The sequence below is a fragment of the Fistularia commersonii genome, chromosome 4 (genome assembly GCF_037954325.1).
Source record: "Fistularia commersonii isolate RoL2024-O1a breed Wild chromosome 4, RoL_Fcom_v1.0, whole genome shotgun sequence".
In the NCBI taxonomy this organism is placed as follows: Eukaryota; Metazoa; Chordata; class Actinopteri; order Syngnathiformes; family Fistulariidae; genus Fistularia; species Fistularia commersonii.
In genome coordinates this window covers 7458428-7481016 of record NC_141287.1, presented here as the reverse complement: position 1 = coordinate 7481016, position 22589 = coordinate 7458428, and the positions used below count along the sequence as shown (strand labels likewise).

Sequence of the window (22589 nt, the reverse complement as noted above, 5' to 3'; positions counted from 1 at the left end):
CCACTATTGATCTATTTCTGCCTTTTCCTTTTTTAAACCAAGAAGTACTGAATGATAATTATAATAACTGTAACTTAATCTATCATTTTTTAGTAATCTTGTACCCTTTGGCTTTGAAATATTGTTTTTAATTACCTCTTTCAACTATGATTATTGCTTTCTGTCAAAGCTTGTAAATGTGTTCCTCTTAATTTGTGTTGCTTCATACTCTTGCCTCTTGCAAGGCACTCTGAGGCTACTTGAAAGGCTTTATCGAAATTCTTTGTGAGCCGCAAAGTATTTGCAAACGGTTTTCCACTGGAGAGATGTATTGTGAGCAACTAAAATTATACTGTAGATACTTTTACCTATCGTCTGAGGATTTTTCTTTTAAACTTTGACAGGGGGTGAGCCCCAAGATGTTTTTCCACATAAAATTGTCATCAAGATCACTGAATCAATAGGTTTCAAGATTCAAGCTTTCAGTCAGCTAAAACCAAAACAATTTGCTGAAGCTATCAAGGATCTTGGTGATTGAGAATCTCTGCAAAGAGACAGCACCCTGATCAGGCTGGACCAAACATTATCACAATAATACTCAAGTGACCTGATCAAACCGTACTTTTAAATAGGTATTATGAGTTTTTTCCATTACAAAACCCAATTATTTTTTCCCAAAATTCTTGTTTGCTGTAAATAGATGAATCAAAGAAGTATGACAAGCATGCTGCCACTGAATCAAATGCTCTGATCAACCAAAGCTCTGATAGCAAAATAATGTTTACAATCTGTCCCTCTTACCGAGAACACATTTTCACTCAGCTATTATCTTAAAACTGCTGATGAACGGACACATCTTCAGCACAATTGGTATCAACTATTTCACTCACCTGTGGCCAGTCTCTTGAATGGCCTGTATTTCTGAGTTTAGTTGGAGGAATTCCTTACTGATGAGTGAAGAATTGTAGCACGTGAGCGTACAGTTGGAAAAATCCCTCCGTGTGACAAGAGAGTGCAAAGCCTTTTTGTAATCCCTTTTCTGACAAAAAGTTACAGTTACATGTAATGTTGTTGAAAAACGCTCCGAATCCTCTGAATTGAGTGTGAACAGGGACTTTCTTGTGGCCTCAGACGTGTTTTATTTGCCTCTCCTGTTTCCATAGTAACAGGATGGCATGGCTATGGTTTGTTGCTTATTCTCCCTTAGATCCACAATGATGATGGTGTGTGGCTCAAGCTCAATGATGAAACTGTAAAGAAGTACGTTCCCAGCATGAATGGTTACACTGAGGCCTGGTGCCTCTCTTTTAACCAGCACCTGGGCAGGAGCCTTCTGGTCCCAGCTGATGTAAGTAGCAGGCCTGCTGAGCAGTCTGGTGCTGTTTAAAAATAACAGTCGCTCCTGCACTGTTCATTTTGGGATATCTAGCTCAGTGATCACAGTTATTTTTTAATTATTAAGGATGTGCCAGGATCATACGGCGATTGGCACCTACCCCATTCATGTCCACAAAGCATGCTGAAATGATGATTTGATCAGTTATAACTGATGGAGTGCTCTTTTGCATGAAATTTGTTTGACCACTTGTATAAGAAACTTTCTCGAATGCACAGTGCGAAAGAAAAGCCGCTGTGAGCATGCACGCTTTTGCTCAAGTTTAGAGGTGAAAAAAAATCAATCCGAATGCAATCATCATGTGTATATGGAATATTTATAAATGGTCGTTCATCTGGGTTAGACTTGAGCACATTGAAGTTAACTCCAATGCAGGAACTAATAGACAGAGAGAAAGGTAGTAAAGGAGCAATCTCATCCTGTTTTTCACCAGGTTACTTTGCACTCTTCGGCTTAATTTTCACCATTTCCTCTAACTCACGTTCATCAAGAGACGCACCACAGCATGTCATAACAAGGATTTTCTTGCATTTTGCTTCATGCCAGGAAAACCATGATACAATTAAACATTTTCGTTGCAGTCCGAGAAGCAAATGAAAAAGATAAAATGTTCAAATCCAGGTGGTTTTCTGTCATGGAGCAATTATTGGGCCACACTGTCTTTCACTGGGAAATTGTATCTCTGCTGCTTTATAATTCCACCTTTGCATTGGGATGCTTGAGGTGCTAGCAGGCTTCCATGTAAGGTCTCTGTCTGAATAGCATGACACACCACATCATTCAAGTGGACAATTTTTTTGGAAGTTTTCTTTTTTCTTCAATTGTATTTACTTTGTTTTTGAGGTCATTTGGTCATTGGATAAATAAAGCTGAACCCTATAGTGTTATGCCTAACCCTCCAATACTTCTTCTGCCCCTGTAAAGTTTTTCATCTGACACTTCATGTGTAGTGATCAAGCTTTGAACAGGCACTGGCTCCATTCACTGTTCTTCAAGCTTGCTTTATAGGTTGTTTTTTTTTTACCACAACCACCTTTCTGTCGTCTCTTTTTCACTTTACCTGTTTAACAATGTTGATTGCGAAAATGCTAGAAGGGCCAAACCAGAATATTACTTTTCTTCCAAAAAAATACATCGGTGCCCCCATCCTGTTTACTCTCCATTCTTGAGTCTACTGTTTCTTGACTGTCTCACGATCTGTTGCTCAGAATGTTTTTAACGCTAGCCAAGGAGTCAGGGATATCGGCTTTTTGTCGTGGACTCCCTTATCTATATTCCCGCCACAGGTGAGTGTTCATAAGGAGGGATGAATAGCTTGTCTGCCCTGTAGCCTATCATCTGTTTGTTACTCTACTTGTCCTCTTGAACCCCTTGTGACCCTATCGTCCTCCCACAGTGTTAAAGTCAGGCACAGAATTTAAAACCACACTTGCATGGGTGTCTGATTTAAGTGTAATTTACATTACATTATATAATTCCCACTTCTATAGACTTCTGAAGTGGTCACATAAATTACTACTGTCCAAGCTTGCAAAATGCATGGGGTTGAAGAAATAAGTCGATTGCATGAGGTCTTGAGAGGCTTGTCATGTACAGTCCTGTATCCTTGTGTACCATAGCATGCCTCCGTTTATACCTGGTAACATTAAGACAAGTCTGTATGGAGTAATGCATCGTCTCTTGGTCCTTTGAATTTCATCACTGTTGGCCAGGATGCCAAAGTCTTGTGTACTAACTCTGTGGGGTTTGGTCTTTCAAGATATTGAAATGGCTAGAGTATATACTGCATATGGTGTTAGTATGCTGAAATAATGAATGTCACAGTTTTTAATGCTCTGTCAGTTTTCATTGGGGAGGGTGAACGTTTAAAAAAAAAAAAAATATTGGAGATAGCCTCTTAATGGTCCTAGGTTTTAAAGAGACATTTACAAAATCAACTAGGCTGCCTTTTGTAGACCTTTAGCTCTATTTTCATGCCAATGTGTGTACAGTCACAGACCAAGGTCTCATGGCAAAATAGTGCACTACAACATGATTTTTTTTTTCTTGTCTCACGCGTGTCTATTTACTAAATTAACATGTTAACATCAATCCATCTGCGAAAGGCTTCTGTGTGGAGAACTCAAAACTCCAGCTCCAGAGGGGTGGAGCTGCTGTCTGTGAGCAGAAGTGGGCTTTTGTCCAACAACAGGCACCTCTTGTGCCAATTAGCTAAACAGTATACTGTTCTGTTAGGATTCACCCTCTACCCCAGTCCGAGCTCATTTTCTGAATCACACAATTATTTTGGTGGTGGGCAATATGCAAGGGTATGCATGTATGAGTGTAATATATAATTTATTTCATTCAACGTATATTAGTTTTAACGAGACAAAGTGAATGCAACCCTCTTACAACTCCTTCTTACTCTTACATTTTGGTTGATTTGAAAGCAGTTCAGAACTCACATTTAAGTTTATTGGGTTATCAAATTGATGGGTTTTCAGCTCTTATGAAATTGACATGAGATGTACTGAAACAGAGATGAGTGAGTAGGGATTGATGGGGGAGCCTTTATTTCCTGCGGCTGTGACATTCCAGTCCTTCTGGATTTTCACATTGCTAGTCTTGCTATTGTCACAGTCCAACATGGGAGGTTCGAATTTTCCTTAATGTTGTCAGTGAATGATATGACTAATTTGATTAGGGTTTGGCTATCAAGTGCATGACATGAAAGTAAAGTGTCTAGTCGCTGTGCATGTAGAGCTTAGTAGTTATCCAGAAGATAGTCTTATCAATGAACATCCAGCACAACACAAATTGTGCGAGGGAACAATAGGATTGGATTTCATTGTATAAATCAATCAGAATTAATTGTATAAAATCAGATCCAACACCACCCCATTTTTATCTATTCCTACACCACTGTGCATTGAGCCCGAGAGCAGCCAATCCCAAAATCTTAAAAAGGTTTGGCCACCCCCTCTGCGCACTTTCAACTTATGTCCTGAACTTTCTTTGCTTGGTTCTTGAGTCTTTACACCTCTCTGGACCCTAGACCTCATGAGCATTCATGCTATTTTCCAGCACTTAAAGTAAAATCTCTCTAATATCCCCAAAATCGCTATAATATTAAGACTTTTTTTAATAGCTGATCCTATTCTGGTCTATCATCAGTCACCTACAGTCCCCTACCTCTGATAAAATATAAACTAATATAATGGTCTCACCTCTTGCAGGAGGTCAAGGGCCAGTTGGAGGAAAACCCAAAGGAGGTGAGCAGCTGCCCTTCCCAAGAGGCCAACACTCGGGTGCAGAACAGGGCAGGGCTGGGCGGCGGCCCAGGGCTTTATAAGGTAGTGAAGACCGGCCCCTCTGGTCACAACATCAGAAGCTGCCCAAACCTTAGGGGTATCCCCATTGGAATGTTAGTTCTTGGCAACATGGTCAAGGCCATAGGCGAGGTACGCACTCACCCAAATACAATGTCTTTTTTTTTTTTGTTCATAGAATGAAAAAAATAATTTAGTCTGTATAAGTCTTGTATAGAGCTGTTGTTAGTTGATTTTGGCCTCACAGTAATTTTTTTTTGACTAGCAGATTAGTGTTCCCTCTTTTTCTTGTTCTGAATTGAATGCAAGTCATGTATATATCAGGTGTTTCTGGGTGTGGGTGTGTGTTCTGTATCCTTCCTCTTGTTTGAGCTTTAAGCAACACCTGTGGCATTTTGCTTCCTTACTCACTAATTTAATCTATAAATCCATTGCAGTTTCAGGGTGTCATATTCAGCTGCAGCAAGGCTTCTCACTGGAAGTTTGATCTCACAATGCTTGGGCCATGCATCTTTTTTTCCACTTTTAATCATCCTGTCAATAACTTGATTTCTTAAACTTTATAAATTCCCTTTGGCCTGGTGATGAGTCAAGCCACTCCTCTTTTGGATATGACCTGTCTGTGGCTGCTGTGGTGTGTCATGCTGTTCAATATTTTCCTCTCTGAGCCGTACTGGAATGCCCTGTCTGGATCTGGGAGGTGCAGCCTGCAAATACTAATACATTTATCCATGTTTGTTTTTCCAAAATGATAATGTTTCAGGGAGTTGAGAAAAAAAACAACCTCATGCTTTTATCTTTCAATAAGCAACCTGTTTTAGAGTAAGTTTTTCTTTAGCCACATCAGTTTTGTCCTGCAGTGTCTGCCGATACTAAAAATCAATTTCATGTGATCTATTACTGTGCTTTGTTCGTTTCAGTTGATTAAGGGAATGTTTGCATGTTACTGATCTGCTGTAGTAGAGTTCGTAGTATGGTTTTGTCTGTGCAATAATAAGATGGATAGACTGGGATTTATATGGAAAATGTCTGTGACCATAGACTGTATAAAAAATGGACATTGTTGGTTCATGAATTCATTAATTTTTGACCTTTGGCTTCCATCATTTTGCACCAGGTGGTTAAGAGAATCAAGTAAGAGCTGACTGTAACAAGGGTGATATCTTTAATTTAAACTTGGTGTTTTGCTAGAGATGCTATTGAATATACCCTGCAGAGTAATTTCATTTTTTGTGTATGATTCTATAATTAACAATATGAGCATCATGCTATATCAAGAAGGAAATTGAATCTAGCAATGGAAGCCACAGGTCAATTTGGCAAATGTCTACAGAGGTAAGAAGTGAAAATTGTGCTCTTGGGACCACTTATTGCATCATTTTCAACCATTTGAACAAAAAAACAGCATAAGGCTCCTGAACCCTGGCTGTGTCAACTTTTTTATTCAGTCTTTGGTTTTGACTCAATTTTGATACATGTGCACAAGACGAGTGTGCGTTTCTGCTATGTGTATGCGTGCGTGCGTGTTTGATGAGTGCTTGGTGTGCGCATGGATAAAGGGTGTTGTTTGTGTATCAGGTGGTCAACTCTGAGGGAACCTGGGTACAGCTGGATAAAAACAGTGTTGTGGAGTTCTGTGAGAGTGATGAGGGGGAGGCCTGGTCATTGGCCAGAGACCGTGGTGGAAACCAGTACCTTCGCCATGAGGAGGGTATGCCACTTGACATCTCATAATATGCATTTGAACTTCACAGGGAATGTTTTGAATAGTAAACCAAATAACAAATAAATAAGTATGAAATGATGTAATTTTCTTTTTTAGAACAAGCACTTGTTGAGCATGGGACTCAGACACCACCACCCAGTCCTTTCTCAGTGCAGGCTTTCAACAGAGCCACAACTTCAAATGGTGCTCAGGGATTTGACTATGGCATCTCTAACAACAAAGGTGAGGACTAACTTGCCTTAGATTTACTGCTCACAGACATATTTTTTTTTATGAGCCCAAATGTTTTAATGATTTGTAGTTTTTGGTTCTTAAAGGTTTGGTTAGGTTGTTCTGAATCAATTTGAAGTTAAATATTGATTATTATAAATGGATAAGAGCCACAGGGATTTTCAATTTTAGCTGTTAGTAACAGGGAACAAATTTACGAGTAGGTATAAGACGTTGATAGGTCTAGATCGCTTCACAAAGTAGAGAAAATTATTTCTGTCCTTCGGCACCAAGTTTTTCAGCCTTTGGTTTCCGCAATATCCGCAGTCTAGGTAAAACACTGGTCACAACAGTCATTTGATACCACAAGATGGTATGAAATACTGAGCATGTTACTCAAATGAATGCATCAGTTTTACTAATTTCTCCTTTTTGGCTGTTTTCTTTCACCTCTGTTTTGTACCGGCACTGTTATAGTTTCAGTGCAATAAGAAATGGTTATTTCTAATAGTTTGGGGGATTTATCTGTTTAGCAGAGGGACTGCTTGTAGGGGAAAAGCTGTTCTTATGTCTGATAGTGCTGACATGCATTGATGTGTACCTCCTAAGAGATAGGCAAAGGGAAAATTGGTTTGATGAGGGCATTGTCCTTTTCAGTCTGTGCTTTTTCAGTCTGTGCTCGTCCTGTGGCTGACCCAAGCAGGGGAGAAAACTATATGACTTTGGTGAAGAACTAGATCAGAGAGGAAATTCTCTTTTGGGCCTGTTCGATCACGCCATCTATTTTAGAAGACCACCGTAGGTCCTGGGAGATGATGGGACCTAGAAACCTGCAAGTTACCAGTGCTGTTTAGTATGGTGATGGGGGCAGCTCGGGGAGGAGAGGGGGTCCTCCTGAAGTCTATTGTTATCACCACCCTTTTGAGCCGGTTCAGCTCCAGGTTATTGCAACCGCACTGGAGGACCAACTGTTCAACTCCGTCTCTGTGCGGACTCAATACTGTCTCTGATGGTGACAGATGGTTCCTCTGAAGGCAGTCATCGGTGAAGATGGTGAAGAGAGTTTAGGGGAGCACACAGTCATCCAACGCAGATTGTCCAAGTGTTCACTTGCTGCCTCCTTTCTGTCAGGAAGTTAGCGATAAACTGACAGGTGGAGAATGGGACTTTAAACTGGTACTTTTTAGTGAGGAGGACTGCGGGGGTGATAGTGTTGAATGCTGAGCTGAAGTGATCGAACAAGATCCTTGCAGAAATTCCTGGGGAGTGGAGGTATTCGAGGATATTGTGCAATTCCATATTCCACTGTTTGCTCGATAGGCGAACTGCAGGGGTTCAGCATTTGACCTGTGATGTCCGTCATGCGAGACAACACAAGTGTCATGTTTTCATGACGACAGATGTCAGGACAACAGGCCTTAAGTTATGTAGTCCAGTGATGGAGGATTTCTTTGGGACTGGAATTAAAGTATATCTGACAAGCGTCTATCTATAAATATTTGACAAAAATCACCTAAGAAGCTTAATGTTCGTGCTTTTAATTTGCTTTGGTCACTGAAAAAGCAAAATTCAAACAAAAACCAGACTCAAGCTACTTTAACTCAAATTGCCATATTGGTGGACAAAAGTAGACTAACAAAAGAGCCATGATTACATTAGTTAGTGGTTGTGGTTAGTTTATTTTTGTTCACAGATTATTGTCCAATACTTTTTAATGCAGAAGTGACATGGAAAGAGGGTTGGATAAAGAACTGAAGCCCTGTCTGCTGAGATCACTGCTCCCTGTCTTCCCTCAAGCTCAAAACTTTTGACTCCCCAAGCTGCTACTGGGTCATCAGTCAGTTATGCTCTTCTGTCTTCCAGACCAAAATTTTTCAATCATAATTTCTTCCTGGCATTTGAAGAAGTGAGAGCTAACCCTGCTGATAGACAGGGGTCCACAGTCTGAGGTGGACAGTGAGCACAGTTACATCCAGACTCAGAGAGGTTGGTTCTATGGACTTACATTGACAGTGATTCAGTCCAAGGACTGGGCTTTTCTCCAAGTAAGATAGAGGCCAAGCAAGTCGCTTACTTTATGAGATCAAACTGTTGGTTGAGAACCACTGCTTAGACTGACAGGAATACCTAGGTTTTTGTGTCTTGTACAAGGAACGTTGTGAGAAAGTCAGTCAAGGCCAGTGGTTCCCTCTGAGGATTGTGCAGGCTACAGCTGAAGCATATAACTCTAACATTTAAACATGCACACTTTTAATGTAAAGCTTCCTCATCAGGCCTAGTGCTTTAAGACACAGAAGGTCTCTTTTCTCAACATCTGATTTCCAATTTAAATTGTGTTTGAAGTGACCCAGCAGTTGCAGTAATTTAACTTTGCAGTGATTTTAACTTTGTTTGTTAAAAGAGGAGAATTATTTGTCACAGGTAAACAGAGCCACATGCTTTGTCAAATGGGATCATGATTCTGTACCATGGTTTTTCGTTTTGGTTGAACGTTTGAAACACTGACAAAGAATCTAGGACTTCATGCGCCGCTTGATTTCTAACTAAGCAGCAGTATTTTATGCTCAATGACCTGGTGGTTTCAGTCAATGTTTTATTTTCAGAAAATTTTCTTTTTTTTGCAATGAAGTAAACATGCGGCTTATCATTCATATTGACCTGCCTCCCATGCTGAAAACTCAGTACGCTACAATGAAAACCAATAACTGCTTTACCCTTAAATCACCATTCACACCCTCAAACCCCCAGTCGTATCCTCAAACCGTAGTCTAAGCTGTAGTTTTTCCACCTCCTCTGTCTCCGTGTCTGCAGGTGACCGGTTGAGTGCCATACTGAATTCCATTCAGTCTGGGCCCTTCCTCTCAGCAGCTCCCTCCTCCTCTTCCTCCTCCTCCTCCTCCTCCTCCTCCTCTGTATTTGAGCAAGTTGCCCAACCTCCCTCTTCCTCCTCCTCTTCCTCATCCTCCTCCTCCTCTTCCCTAGTCCACAGCCCATTTGTCTTTGGACAATCCCCTTCCCAAGTGCCCCAGACACAACCACAGCTTCTAAGTAAGTGTGCCCAGTTTCTGGCAACGCTTGCTTGTATTGGTGCTGATTGCCCATTTCCCAGCTTTCATTCTCCTGATTTGCTTTGTTAATTTGAGAGCAAGTGTAATGTGTCGTATCCCATTACATGAAGTTTAGTTCTCTACAGTGCTCAAATATCTTTAACAAGCAGACTGGTCTATTATTGCAAATCAAAGTCTTGGGTTCAAAAAAAAATTGTGATTTTTAGCCAGAAAATTATTTACATCTGCAAATTTTGGAAAGTGTTTGACCACACATCTTGTTAAAATTGATATTTTTGCCATGTGCTGACTTAATTGGCTGAGTTTTTTCATCTTGCTCTCTTGATGATGGAAGATTTTGTCCTTTTCCTCATTAACATTCATTGCAGCTTAACTTTGCATTTGCATTTTTTTGTGCTTAATTGTCACCAATTCACTGCAACAAGAAGCCAAAGGCCTGAAATTTCTTTTGTTTTCAATGTATTGGTTCATTTTACAGAAATTTAGACATTAACTAATACTTAAATTTAACGTCAAATTGCATATATCTATAGTATTTACTTTCGATCCACAGTTAACCCTGGTTCAAAAATATTCCTCAAGTATATGATACAGAACCCTCTTAAAAAAACATGCATTTAGCTCTGTCTTCTGATAGTCTTTTTTTCTGCCATTGTTGGATTTGCTACTTTTTTCTCATGTATGTAATCTGTTTATCTGTATGTTTAACATTTGTGCTATATAAGAGTTTCTGTCTTCTTGTCTATTAGTTTCTCTGCTTATCCGTTGACGTTCCCATCTCTTTACCGTGTTGCCATTGTTGCCTCTTTCAAACTTCATCTCCTTGACTTGCCTCCATTGCCTCTTTGTGCTTTCTTTTTCTCTGTGGTGGCCTCCTTGCATACCATGCCTTGTTTCGCTGTAGAAGGTTCATCACGCAGCCTTGCTTCGTGTGAGCGTGTGCACAAAAGCAGTGTGTCCATGGCTGGGCATGGTACTGCTCTCTCATCTCTCGCTCTAAGGCAGAAGGGTGGGTAATCACAGCATGCATGTGTTTGTCAGACAGAGGGTGGGTAGGAATGTAAACATTAGTTTCTGTGCCAAACTCCTGAATTTGTTTTTAAATTTCCACACTTCTTGCTATTGCCCAAAAGTCTTGCCATGAAGGAGAACTAAGATAAAGACCAAACAAACAAAAAATTGGCCTTAGCATATATCACATGAGAGATTTTCTGTCTATTAATAAATAGTTCAAGCTATGGGAATAAAGAAAACACCTTATAAAAATGTAGGCTAATTTTTGGAAAGACCCATCCCTCACTTCTGAATGTTTTGCCCATTTTATTTAACGTTTGTATTAATTGCATCCCACCTTCTTAAAATTGCGCATTAAATGAGTGATAGATTTCCAGACAATCCATCTTTCAGTCAATTATCTTACAGTTACTAAATTCCAAAAACAGTTGCAAGTTATGAGATAATGGTAGATAGTCATAGTCTCCTAAAAGCTGATATTTTTAACAGGATGGATTTATTTGGCCAGCTACTCCTGGTAAAACATGCCTACAGCGTGAAGCAATTTTCCAGGTGTTAGCCAATCACATGAAACCGAACTGTTACGGAAGTAACCTGAAGAAGATAGAACTAAAGTGGCAGGAACGACAGGGTCACAAAAAGGGCCAGTATGAGAAAAATATTTTTTGTACCTTTACATATGGTTATGTAAGGGTACTTCAAATATCAAAATGTAGGGCTTAAAATTAGCTGTGTCGATCCCCTTTAAATGTTTATGTTTTTAATCTTGTCTCTTTTTAGTAACTGTGTCTCAATTATTAATACTAAGGTGAACGAGGAAACCTGATGCCTGGTGCACGTTCCATGTCCCCAGCCTCCAAACACCGTCAGGAGAATCGCTCGCCAAAACAGGACAGCCGGGGAAGCCGCTCCTCTGAGCAGAGCAGAATGAAGATGAGCGAGGGTGGACTCTCTGCCAGTGAAGCCCTAATTCTGCGTTCAGATACAGCCAAACTGCGGTCTGACTCTCATAGCCGCTCTCATTCACCCAATCATAACACTCTTCAGGCCCTAAAGTCAGATGGCAGAACCACGGGATATCGAGCTGAATCTCCAAACCCTGTTTCTCGTTCATCGTCTCCCAAACAAAAAGGGATGTCTTCATCAGGCAGGTCTAGTCCTTCTGGTACCTCTTCCCAGCACTCCTCTTCATCACACCATGACAAGAACCTCCCCCCAAAAGTCAGCCAATCTTCCAAAGCCCAGCTAGAGCCTCCAAGAGAGAGATCCAAATCTGACTCGTACACCCTGGATCCTGACACACTTAGAAAGAAGAAGGTTCCACTCACAGAGCCACTTAGGGGAAGATCTACCTCCCCCAAACCAAAACTGTCTCCGAAAGATCCAAATACTGAAGTAATCAGTAACATGGAGAACCGTGTTCCCTCTCCTCATGTGACCCAAGAGAACCTCCACAGTGAAGTAGTGGAGGTGTGTACTTCTAGTGCTCTCCTTTCAAATGAAGATGGCAACGATGAGAATGTGGAGGTTCAGGATACCGACGAGGGCTCGTGTAAGGTGCACTTTAGCATCGGCAAAGCCCCCGTGAAAGAGGAGCTAGAGAGCCGCTCTTCACCCAAGGTGAGCCGCAAAACATCCAGTCGACACACACGACCAAAGAAGGACAAATCTGGGCCTCTGTTTAAAGGTGAGAGTACCCCAAGACTCTCCGAACCTGTCAAACAGGCAATGTCCCCTTCTGTGGCTGAATGTGCACGAGCAGTCTTCGCAGCATTCCTTTGGCACGAAGGAATCGTTCACGATGCCATGGCCTGCTCCTCCTTCCTAAAGTTCAACCCAGACTTGACCAAAGAACATGCACCTATACGCAACTCCCTTGGAGGACAAGGTGCTGAAGAGAAAGAGAGCAAACTAAAGAACCGCCACTCATTAGAGATATCCTCTGCACTTAACATGTTTAACATTGCTCCCCATGGCCCAGACATCTCCAAAATGGGCAGCATCAACAAAAACAAGGTGCTATCAATGCTGAAAGAACCTCCATTGCCAGAAAAGTGTGAGGATGGGAAAGGAGAGGCCGTTTCCTATGAGATGACATCTCACACCTCAATAAGGGTTAAGTCAATTTTGCCTTTAACACTGCAGCATCTGGTAGCATTTTGGGAGGACATCTCTTTGGCCACCATCAAGGCAGCCACCCAGAACATGATCTTCCCCAGTCCGGGGTCAAGTGCCATCTTAAAAAAGAAGGAACATGACAAAGACAGTAAAAAAGCAAAGAGGGAGAAGAAAAAAAGGGACAAGGCAGAGGTGCGTCCAAGGGGCAACCTGTTTGGAGAGATGGCACAACTTGCCATGGGTGGACCAGAGAAAGACACAATCTGCGAGCTGTGCGGAGAATCTCATCCATATCCAGTCACATACCATATGAGGCAGGCTCACCCAGGTGAGTATTCAGGACTTTCTGTGTTTCTTTCTGTTATCGGGAAAATGCATATTTGAGTTCTCCTGTTTCAAAGTTGTGGTTTTTTTTTCTCAGAGTCATATCAGTTAAAAATATCCCTTCTTCTTAATTCTCCACCAGGCTGCGGTCGCTATGCCGGAGGACAAGGGTATAACAGCATCGGTCATTTCTGTGGTGGCTGGGCTGGGAACTGTGGAGACGGAGGCATAGGAGGCAGTACCTGGTACCTAGTGTGTGATCGCTGCCGAGAAAAGTATCTGAGAGAGAAACAGACTGCTGCCAGGGAAAAGGTAGCCCAATGCTGAGATGTCTTTTATTACATTACATTACATTACATTACATTACATTGCATTTGGCAGACGCTTTTATCCAAAGCGACTTACAATAGAGGACATAGGGACTGCAAATACATGATGCACAGGAAATATACAGAACAGTAAGCTTGGGTTAGTGTGCGTTTTTTTTTTTTTTTTTTTCTTTTTTGACAGACACTCAAACGTACACACACACACTGCATAGCCTAACTTGCTGCCAACCTGATCTGGGGTATCAGCGTAGTAAAAAGTCCTGAAAGAGAAACGTTTTTACTTCTTTTATAAACTGCTGACTTCACTAAACACAAATGGATAACCCCATGCGTGCCAGTTCACTCTTGGCATTAAAGTGTATCTGAAATTAACTAATGTGATTTAATTTAACTTTGCTACCCTAAAGCTGAAAAGATGTGCGTTAGCATGTTAATTGGTGTATCTCTTGTCAGGTTAAGCAGTCGAGGAAAAAGTCTCTTCAAGTGAAGACACCAAGAGCACTTCCCACTATGGAAGCTCACCAGGTGATTCGAGCAAATGCGTTGTTCCTGCTGTCGCTCAGCAGCGCAGCAGAGCCCAGTATGCTGTGTCACCACCCTCCAAGGCCCTTGCATTCCCAGCTGCTACCCAGCCTCAAGGAGGGCGTGTCAGCTGAACTCCCAAATAAAATGAGCTGTCTCTACCTTCAGACTCTAGCGAGGTAGAAAACTGTTTCTATCCATGTGACTTTATTTCACATGTTGTAGTAAAACATCACGTAATGATTCGAGATCTTGTTTCTCTCTGTCCCAAACCAGGCAGCACACGGAGAACTTTGGGGCGTACCAAGACGATAACCTCTTCCAAGATGAAATGAGGTATTTGCGCTCCACGTCAGTCCCTGCACCTTACATTTCAGTCACACCCGATGCCTGTCCGAATGTGTTTGAGGAGCCAGAGAGCAACATGAAATCAATGCCCCCAAGGTAAAGCATCTTACCTACATATTAAACGATTTCAACCTAAATACAGAATCACCATCAAATTATTTTTATAATGAACATGGGCTTAAATAATATATAGTCACAGTACTGTCAGTTTGAGGCATTTCAGGTTGTTTTTTTAACAAACAAATGTTTAAGTCCTTGATGATATTTCAACAATTAAAATAAACTGATGGCTTACTAAAGGACTTGTTGGGAAGGTTTTATTTGAAGGCTACGTGCTATTGTTCATATCTTTCAGTCTTGAGACCAGCCCGATCACAGACAGTGACACGGCAAAGCGCACAGTATTTCAGAGGTCTTACTCAGTTGTGGCCTCTGAGTATGACAAGCAACATTCACCCTCCCCTGCCCGTGTCAAAGCCGTTCCCAGACGCAGGGTCCACAGTGGCGATGCAGGTATTCAAACCTGGCTATTTCGAAATTCACAAAAATTCTGAAGAAGGAATGATTGGCAGCCTCTAATGATCTGATTTATCTTCTTTACAGAGGTGGGATCCTCCCTTTTGCGCCACCCTTCTCCGGAGCTTTCCAGGTTGATCTCAGCTCATGGCTCTCTCAGTAAGGGGGAGAGGAACTTTCAGTGGCCTGTCCTGGCATTTGTTATTCAGCACCATGATCTTGAGGGCCTGGAGGTGGCAATGAGGCATGCCCTTCGAAAATCTGCCTGCAGGGTGTTTGCAATGGAGGTACTGTGGTTTAAGCGACGCAATCTCTGAGCCCAGACTTTATATGATAATTGCCTGTGATAAAACACTGCCAATTATCCTACTTTTAGTATTATCATGCAAACGATATGCTCGTTGTTCAAAAATCTGTGATATCGAAGTTCAAAAGCCCCATTAGTACATCTCTTAATTTTCATGTTTTTTTTTTTCTTGGTGTCCCCATCAGGCATTCAACTGGCTTTTATGCAATGTGATCCAGACAACTTCGCTGCATGACATCCTATGGCATTTTGTAGCATCTCTTACACCGTCACCTTTTGAGCCTGAGGACGAGGAAGATGATGAGAACAAAGGAAATAAAGAAGTCATAGAGCAGGTAAAAAGCAGGTGACGGCATATTTTAAGTGTTACCCCTGCTCTTTTGCATCGTTGTTCTGAGGGTGATTTTCTCAACACCTCTACAGGAAAGAGACCTTGGTGTTTGTGAACATCCACTGTCAGACATTGTTATTGCTGGTGAGGCAGCTCATCCGCTCCCCCACACTTTCCATCGCCTCCTTCAGACCATCTCTGACCTCATGATGTCCCTTCCTAGTGGAAGTTCTCTCCAGCAAATGGCTCTTCGGTAACTATTTTCTGGGATGTGCAGAAAGTGTTTACCTCGCAAACACACTATATCTTGCATTAAACGAACAGTTCTTTTTTAGCACTAATATTGGGACTCCTTCATTTAGGTGCTGGAGTCTTAAATTCAAGCAGTCAGACCACCAGTTTTTGCACCAGAGCAACGTTTTCCATCATATTAACAATATATTGTCAAAGTCAGATGACGGAGACAGTGAGGAGAGCTTCAATATAAGTGTACAGTCAGGTTATGAGGCAATGAGCCAGGTAAGACAGATTTCTCCATAATGATTTGATTTTATTGAAGCATAACAGACCTTGATCTGTTATGCTTTAATTAAATCATGTGTGTTCATCACATGTGGACTGACATGACACTGATCTTCATGTGGAAATAGGATCTCTGCCTAGTGACTTGTCTGAAGGATCTGACCAGTGTAGTTGACATCAAAACGTCCAGTCGTCCTGCTATGATTGGCAGTCTAACAGATGGCTCCACAGAGACTTTCTGGGAATCAGGGGATGAAGACAAGAACAAAACTAAGAGCATTGCCATCAGCTGTGTGAAAGGCATTAATGCTTCCAATGTTTCTGTTCATGTGGACAACTCAAGAGACATTGGGGTAAGGAGTGGACACAGAGCTGGCCTATTCAGGGAATAAAACACTCATAGTCATGAAATATATATGATAATAGGTATAGACTTTCCTAACGGAAAGTGATAATGTGACTTCCAGCAAAAAGTATTTATAACTTTTTTTGTCTAATATCTACAGAACAAAGTTACATCAGTGACATTTCTTTGTGGAAAAGCAATCGAAGACCTCTGCAGAATCAAACAGGTGGGTTAACTCTTTTAACAGTTAATGAGTTTGACTATGAGATAATATCTTAATCGTTATGTTTTTTTGTGTTAAAAATGCTATACACATTTACAATTTGCTGTAATTTCCATAAACTCCATCAGGAGATATTATCAGACTATTTTTGTGGACGTACATGTTTTCTGTTAATATCCCAATCCCTCAGGTTGACCTTGACTCACGTCATATGGGCTGGGTGACAAGTGAGCTTCCAGGTGGGGATCATCATGTTATCAAGGTGGAACTGAAAGGTCCAGAGAACACCTTGAGGGTACGCCAGGTGAAGGTCCTCGGTTGGAAAGAGGGAGAAAGTATCAAGATTCCAGGACAGATCTCGGCCAGTATGGCTCAGCAGAAGAACTGTGAGGGTGAAACGCTCCGTGTGTTTCGCCTTATCACCTCACAGGTTAGTAAATTTTAAGACCGACATCTTGGCGACATCTTGGCAACGGTCAGTCTGTCAGTAACATGACTGTTGCATCAAATTAAATCTGTCGAGAATTTCCCTATACATGTAACACTGTCGGATTCAAGGACAAAATAATCAGAATTTACTGCTTAAAGGATAAAGTCACTGTAGCCTTATTTAACAATGAAGTCAAATTAATTGATTACTGTCATTTATAATGTGCTCCTGTTGGCAGGAGCATACTACCATGAGACAGTTTTTTTTTCCCCTCTATTCTTATAGCTGTTGTTTCCTCAACAAATCTCAAACAAACATATTCCTTACAGAGTGATCTCTGTTCTTTATCTTTTAGGTGTTTGGAAAGCTCATCTGTGGCGATGCAGAGCCGACACCCGAGCAGGAAGAGAAAAATCTGCTTTCATCACCTGAGGGGGAGGACAAGGTCTGTACAATGATGTTTAACTTTAGCATCACACTTTAAGACACTGGCTGACCTAATGTCTGCTTTTTTTTTTACACGCGATTTGAACAGGCACCCTCTGATGCTGACCTTAAAGAGCACATGGTTGGAATAATTTTCAGTCGAAGCAAACTGACCAACCTGCAGAAACAGGTAAAAACAAAATTAGCTCATGCTACTAAACATACAAACACTGATTCTGGTTTGAATAATCCCGACTCTAGCCTAACAAGAGTTTTCTTCCTCAGGTGTGTGCGCATATCGTCCAGGCTATTCGTATGGAGGCCACAAGGGTGAGGGAGGAGTGGGAGCACGCCATCTCCAGCAAAGAGAACGCCAACTCTCAGCCAAGTGACGACGATGCCTCCTCAGATGCTTACTGCTTTGAGCTCCTGTCAATGGTTCTTGCGCTGAGCGGCTCCAATGTCGGCCGCCAGTATCTCGCTCAGCAGCTGACACTAATGCAAGACCTCTTTTCTTTGCTGCACACAGCGTCGCCACGAGTACAGAGACAGGTAAGCAATTATGCATGCAACAAATCATCCTGCATTTTAAAGATGTATGCATTGCATATTACACATGGCAAATGTTTGCAAATAATTAAAAATGTATTTAGTTATTTTACATCTATCTACCTGTTTCTGTTTTTCACGGACAAACATTTACCTGAAGACCTTTTGACCTGATCAGACAGTTTTTTTTGTACCTATAAAAAAAAGAGATAATGATAACAGGAATAACAATCGTTTAAGAAAACATACAAAACACAGCAAAAATAAACAAACGGAATCGAGGAAAAGGGGTTGATGTTTGAGCAAGTGAAGTCATCCGTATGAAGATCCTAATATACTCCATCTTAGTTTTAAGCCATCTCAGCTCAGAGTCCAAATCAGGAGAGAGATGATACAATACTGCCTGATTTTGACGGTCCTCGATGAGTGACATTTCATTGTCTTTCCACCCTGCATGATAGTCTTGGTTACACAAATTTATCTGTGGTCTAATCTGAGCTGAGAAAAAAAATAATCTTTCAAAATTGGTAGAGCCATACCTCCTCGTTCTTTTAGGAGTTGTAGTGTTTTGTACCTTACCCTGGGTTTTTCTCTTGCCATATGGACCTAGAGATAATGTTATCCCATTCAGATAATTGCTTTGCAGAGATTTATACTGGAAGAGCTTGAAACAGAAAAAGAAGTCTTGGGAGAATGTCAATTTTTTTGGTCTCCACCCTTTGGGTAAAGCTCATAAAGGGGTTGGAGTTCCATCTTCTGTATATCTAATGTTATCTTGGTGAGGAGGGGGGCCATAGTTTGTCTTTGCCAATGTATAAGTATCTTTAGGTATCATGAGCCATAGATATTTCAAGATAGTCAGGTCCCATTGAAAATGGAGTTGATCCCAGAGTTGTTTTGACGGAGTGTAATTTTGTTTTAGAATTTGGGTCTTCTTAACATTATTCTATAACCTGCATACTTTCCAAAAGTAATCGAAAAGTTCAAATAGCCAAGAGACTGAATTAGCTGGATTGTTTAGATGTATTAAAAGGTTATCTGTGTGTTGTAATTTTGGATTGCTCCCCATTTATATTGATACCCTTAATGTTTTCAGATTGCTGGATCCGTTGAGCAAATGGTTCAATGTAAAGTGCAAAGAGAAGTTATGACAATCCACAGCCTTGTCTAGTGCAGATATCCATTTATTTTGATGCGTGCCGTTTGATTTTTATATAGAGAACTAATTCCTGTCATGAATTCTTTACGAAAACCGAATCTTTCAAGAGTCTTATGTAAGAACCTCCAACTCACAGAGTCGAATGCCTTCTCTGCGTCAAGGCTAATCAATATATGTAATGAATGTCTGATGTTGTTGTGGATATCTGTGAGATGAAACCTATCTGGTTTGTATGGATAAGGTGAGGGAGGACCTCTTCAACTCTTCCGGCAAGTATCGATGTATACAATTTGTAATCAGTATTCTGTCTTTTCCCTCCTTCATAATGACTGAGATTGTAGCCTCACTCCAGGTTGGCGGGGTTTTCCCTTCTTTTAAGGCTGTGTTAAATATATTCAGAAGACTTTGTGCTAACTCAGATCTGAAGGTCTTGTACCATTCAGAAGAAAACCCATCTGGCCCTGATGCTTTATTTGTTTTTTACCCTGATTTTGCACTATTCCAAACTCACTTGGTAATTTCGGCTGTTACTTTTGTGTTTTAAAAATACAGTGGGTGGATCAAGGGGTGTTATGAACTGTTCGATATGTTGGTCATCTTCTAATGGGGGCTGAGTATTAAGTTGTTTATAGTAATTCTGAAAAGTCAATTGTGTTTCCCATTGCTTATAGAAGAGGGTTTTTGAGCGCGGGACCCTAATTTTGGAAATTGTACTGTCTGTCTGCTCATTTTTTTTGCAGTTTCCTTGCCGGAAGTTTTGAAATTTTTGAGCCAGATTCACAATATATGCTGCTTTATGTAGATCATCTTTTTTGTATTTCATATGATTACAGAGTATTAATCCTATTCTCATTTTTTAATTTTGTGTTCAGGTTTGGGATTGGTTCCTTTTTGCGTTTTGTCTCAAGTTCCTTCAGTTCCTTTTTTGATTCGAATAGTTTTAATTGTCTCTGTTTCTTTTGATATACACAAAAATATACAATTTCCCCCCCTGACAACAGCTTTCATTGGATCCCAAACAATATCTTTACCAACCTGCCATTATTATTCATTTTCATTCGTTCAATGTCTTCTTTGATTTTAGTTTTGAAAACACTTGAGTTTAACCTCCATAGTGTACTTTCAGGGTTATTTTTTATTTGCAGAGATAATGAAAGCGGTGGATGGTCGGACAAGTCGATATAACCTATCTCACAATCGTGTATTCTGTGACGACCTCTTTTGAAAATAAAAAAATAATCAATTTTGGAGTAGACAGTATGTGGATGGGAATAGTGTGTATAATCACGTCTTGATGGGTAAAAGTCTCTCCAGAGATCCTTTATCACCAGTTTTTAATTTGGTGTTTCATTTGCAAAATCACTCGTATAAACCAATACATCTTTGATCATTTGAAATGTAATGATTACAATATTTTTTTGTTCGTGATGCCTAAATTAGAAAGAAAGTAATAAATGCACAAACCATATTAGTATAAACTCAATCTCATACGTTTATAATCATATTTATCCTCCTTTCTTTATCTCAGGTGACCTCTTTACTTCGGCGAGTTCTCCCAGAGGTAACACCAGTGAGACTTGCCAGTATCATTGGAGTGAAATCTCTGCCACCAGCAGACATCAGTGACATCATCCATTCAACGGAGAAGGGTGATTGGAACAAGCTAGGAATCCTTGACATGTTCCTCGGCTGTATTGCAAAAGCGCTCACTGTGCAGCTAAAGGCTAAAGGAACCACTATCTCTGGCACAGCCGGAATGGCTGCGGGCAAAGGGGTTACAACTGTCACGCTGCCCATGATATTTAATTCCAGGTGCGTTGCTTCCTACTTAGCCCCCCCCAAAAAATGTCTTTATCAAAGGGAAACATTTTATTACTTTAAAGATGGAGAAATTAAATATAGCAAATATTTCTCTCACGTTGGTCTGGTTTCCATTTCTGTCGTGTAGTTACATCCGCAGGGGGGAGAGCCACTGGTGGATGAAGGGGTCCACTCCTCCTCAGATTGCAGAGATCATCATAAAGCTAGTTAAAGATATGGCAGGTGTAAGTGCTCTGGTGTATCAACTTTGTTTTAACTCATTATACATGATCAAATCATGTTAGTGAACTACATTACACTATCGGATGTGCATTTGTAAGGCAGCCATATCATGAATTCATTTTTAGGGTCACCTCTCTGATGCATGGTCCAGAGTCACCAAAAATGCAATAGCTGAGACTATCATAGCTTTGACCAAAATGGAGGAGGAGCATCGCTCTCCCGTACGCTGCATAGCTACCACGAGGGTATGAACTTTATTCTGATACTCTGGTTAGCTGGTATATTATTCATACCCAGGGGTTCTGTACTTTAACCTACCGTTTACCATTTTTCCAATTGGTGAGCAGCTGTGGTTGGCCTTAGCTTCACTGTGTGTGTTGGACCAAGACCATGTAGACAGACTGTCCTCTGGACGCTGGATGGGTAAAGATGGACAGCAGAAGCAGATGGTGAGAGCCTGATGAGCCATAGTGTCTGAAAATAAACCACCTATGATCCGATCAATCACAAATTGGGTCTTCCTTCTCTCTACAGCCAATGTGTGACAACCATGACGACAGCGAGACAGCAGCCATCATCCTGTGTAACATTTGTGGCAACCTTTGCACCGACTGCGATCGCTTTCTCCATCTGCACAGACGGACGCGATCTCATCAGCGACAGGTGTGTTGTTACTTCAAGGTATTATTGTCTTGGAATATTAATTTGCTGCTGGCTGTTCATTTTTATGGGTATTTTCAGGTGTTTAAGGAGGAAGAAGAAGCCATTAAGGTGGATCTCCATGAGGGCTGCGGGAGGACCAAACTTTTCTGGCTCATGGCTCTAGCAGACTCCAAAACAATGAAAGCTATGGTGGAGTTTAGGGAGCACACAGGTAACCCTAATCTATTGACTCCGTGATTAGAATTGTCATATTTAAGGAAAAAATAGAATTTCCCTGTGGTTTGTGAAAGCCCGTGTGAGCTCTTTCTCACATGAAAAATTATTTCCAGGTAAACCTGCTTCCAGCAGCTCAGATGCCTGCAGATTTTGCGGAACAAGGAATGGAACTGAACTGTCTGCAGTTGGCAGTGTCTGTTCAGACCCAGACTGTCAGGTAATATTGAAAACAAATGGCCAAGATTGAAAGACACATGGAATTGCTTTTCACTGCTTTGCTGATGAAATGCAGTTGTAACTCTCAAAACCTTAGATTTAGTGAAACTTCAGTCCTATCCATTGTTCTAAAGACATCCAACACTGAATCTTTGCATATTTTCTCAAATGACAGTTTTTTTTTAACTCTACCCTGCACACAATGTCTCCCTCTTGGTCTGTCAACACATCATTTGGAAAACCTATGTTTACTGCTATGAAGATTGGCAACTTCTTTGTTGAGACACAAATATGGAT

General features: G+C 41.0%; 1 protein-coding gene across 19 annotated transcripts in view; it reads left to right on the top strand.

Annotated features, from left to right (window-relative positions):
* mycbp2 (MYC binding protein 2) overlaps window positions 1-22589 on the top strand; it is a 66192-nt gene that overhangs the window by 39231 nt on the left and 4372 nt on the right. For 4 of the 19 annotated variants that reach the window (XM_086145004.1, XM_086145007.1, XM_086145001.1 and 1 more), the window contains 29 exons: window positions 1187-1327; window positions 2584-2661; window positions 4594-4818; window positions 6265-6397; window positions 6509-6634; window positions 9434-9670; window positions 10595-10699; window positions 11513-13150; window positions 13289-13458; window positions 13929-14176; window positions 14274-14441; window positions 14701-14858; window positions 14949-15148; window positions 15354-15503; window positions 15592-15752; window positions 15862-16018; window positions 16150-16374; window positions 16528-16593; window positions 16781-17020; window positions 17376-17465; window positions 17556-17636; window positions 17732-17998; window positions 20683-20966; window positions 21103-21199; window positions 21323-21442; window positions 21545-21646; window positions 21732-21860; window positions 21939-22071; window positions 22190-22293. In XM_086145004.1, the coding sequence (XP_086001130.1) occupies window positions 1187-1327; window positions 2584-2661; window positions 4594-4818; window positions 6265-6397; window positions 6509-6634; window positions 9434-9670; window positions 10595-10699; window positions 11513-13150; window positions 13289-13458; window positions 13929-14176; window positions 14274-14441; window positions 14701-14858; window positions 14949-15148; window positions 15354-15503; window positions 15592-15752; window positions 15862-16018; window positions 16150-16374; window positions 16528-16593; window positions 16781-17020; window positions 17376-17465; window positions 17556-17636; window positions 17732-17998; window positions 20683-20966; window positions 21103-21199; window positions 21323-21442; window positions 21545-21646; window positions 21732-21860; window positions 21939-22071; window positions 22190-22293 (6033 nt within the window). The remainder of the gene's footprint in view (window positions 1-1186; window positions 1328-2583; window positions 2662-4593; window positions 4819-6264; window positions 6398-6508; window positions 6635-9433; window positions 9671-10594; window positions 10700-11512; window positions 13151-13288; window positions 13459-13928; window positions 14177-14273; window positions 14442-14700; window positions 14859-14948; window positions 15149-15353; window positions 15504-15591; window positions 15753-15861; window positions 16019-16149; window positions 16375-16527; window positions 16594-16780; window positions 17021-17375; window positions 17466-17555; window positions 17637-17731; window positions 17999-20682; window positions 20967-21102; window positions 21200-21322; window positions 21443-21544; window positions 21647-21731; window positions 21861-21938; window positions 22072-22189; window positions 22294-22589) is intronic. The other 15 variants (XM_086145011.1, XM_086145010.1, XM_086145002.1 and 12 more) reach the window with 15 other exon arrangements.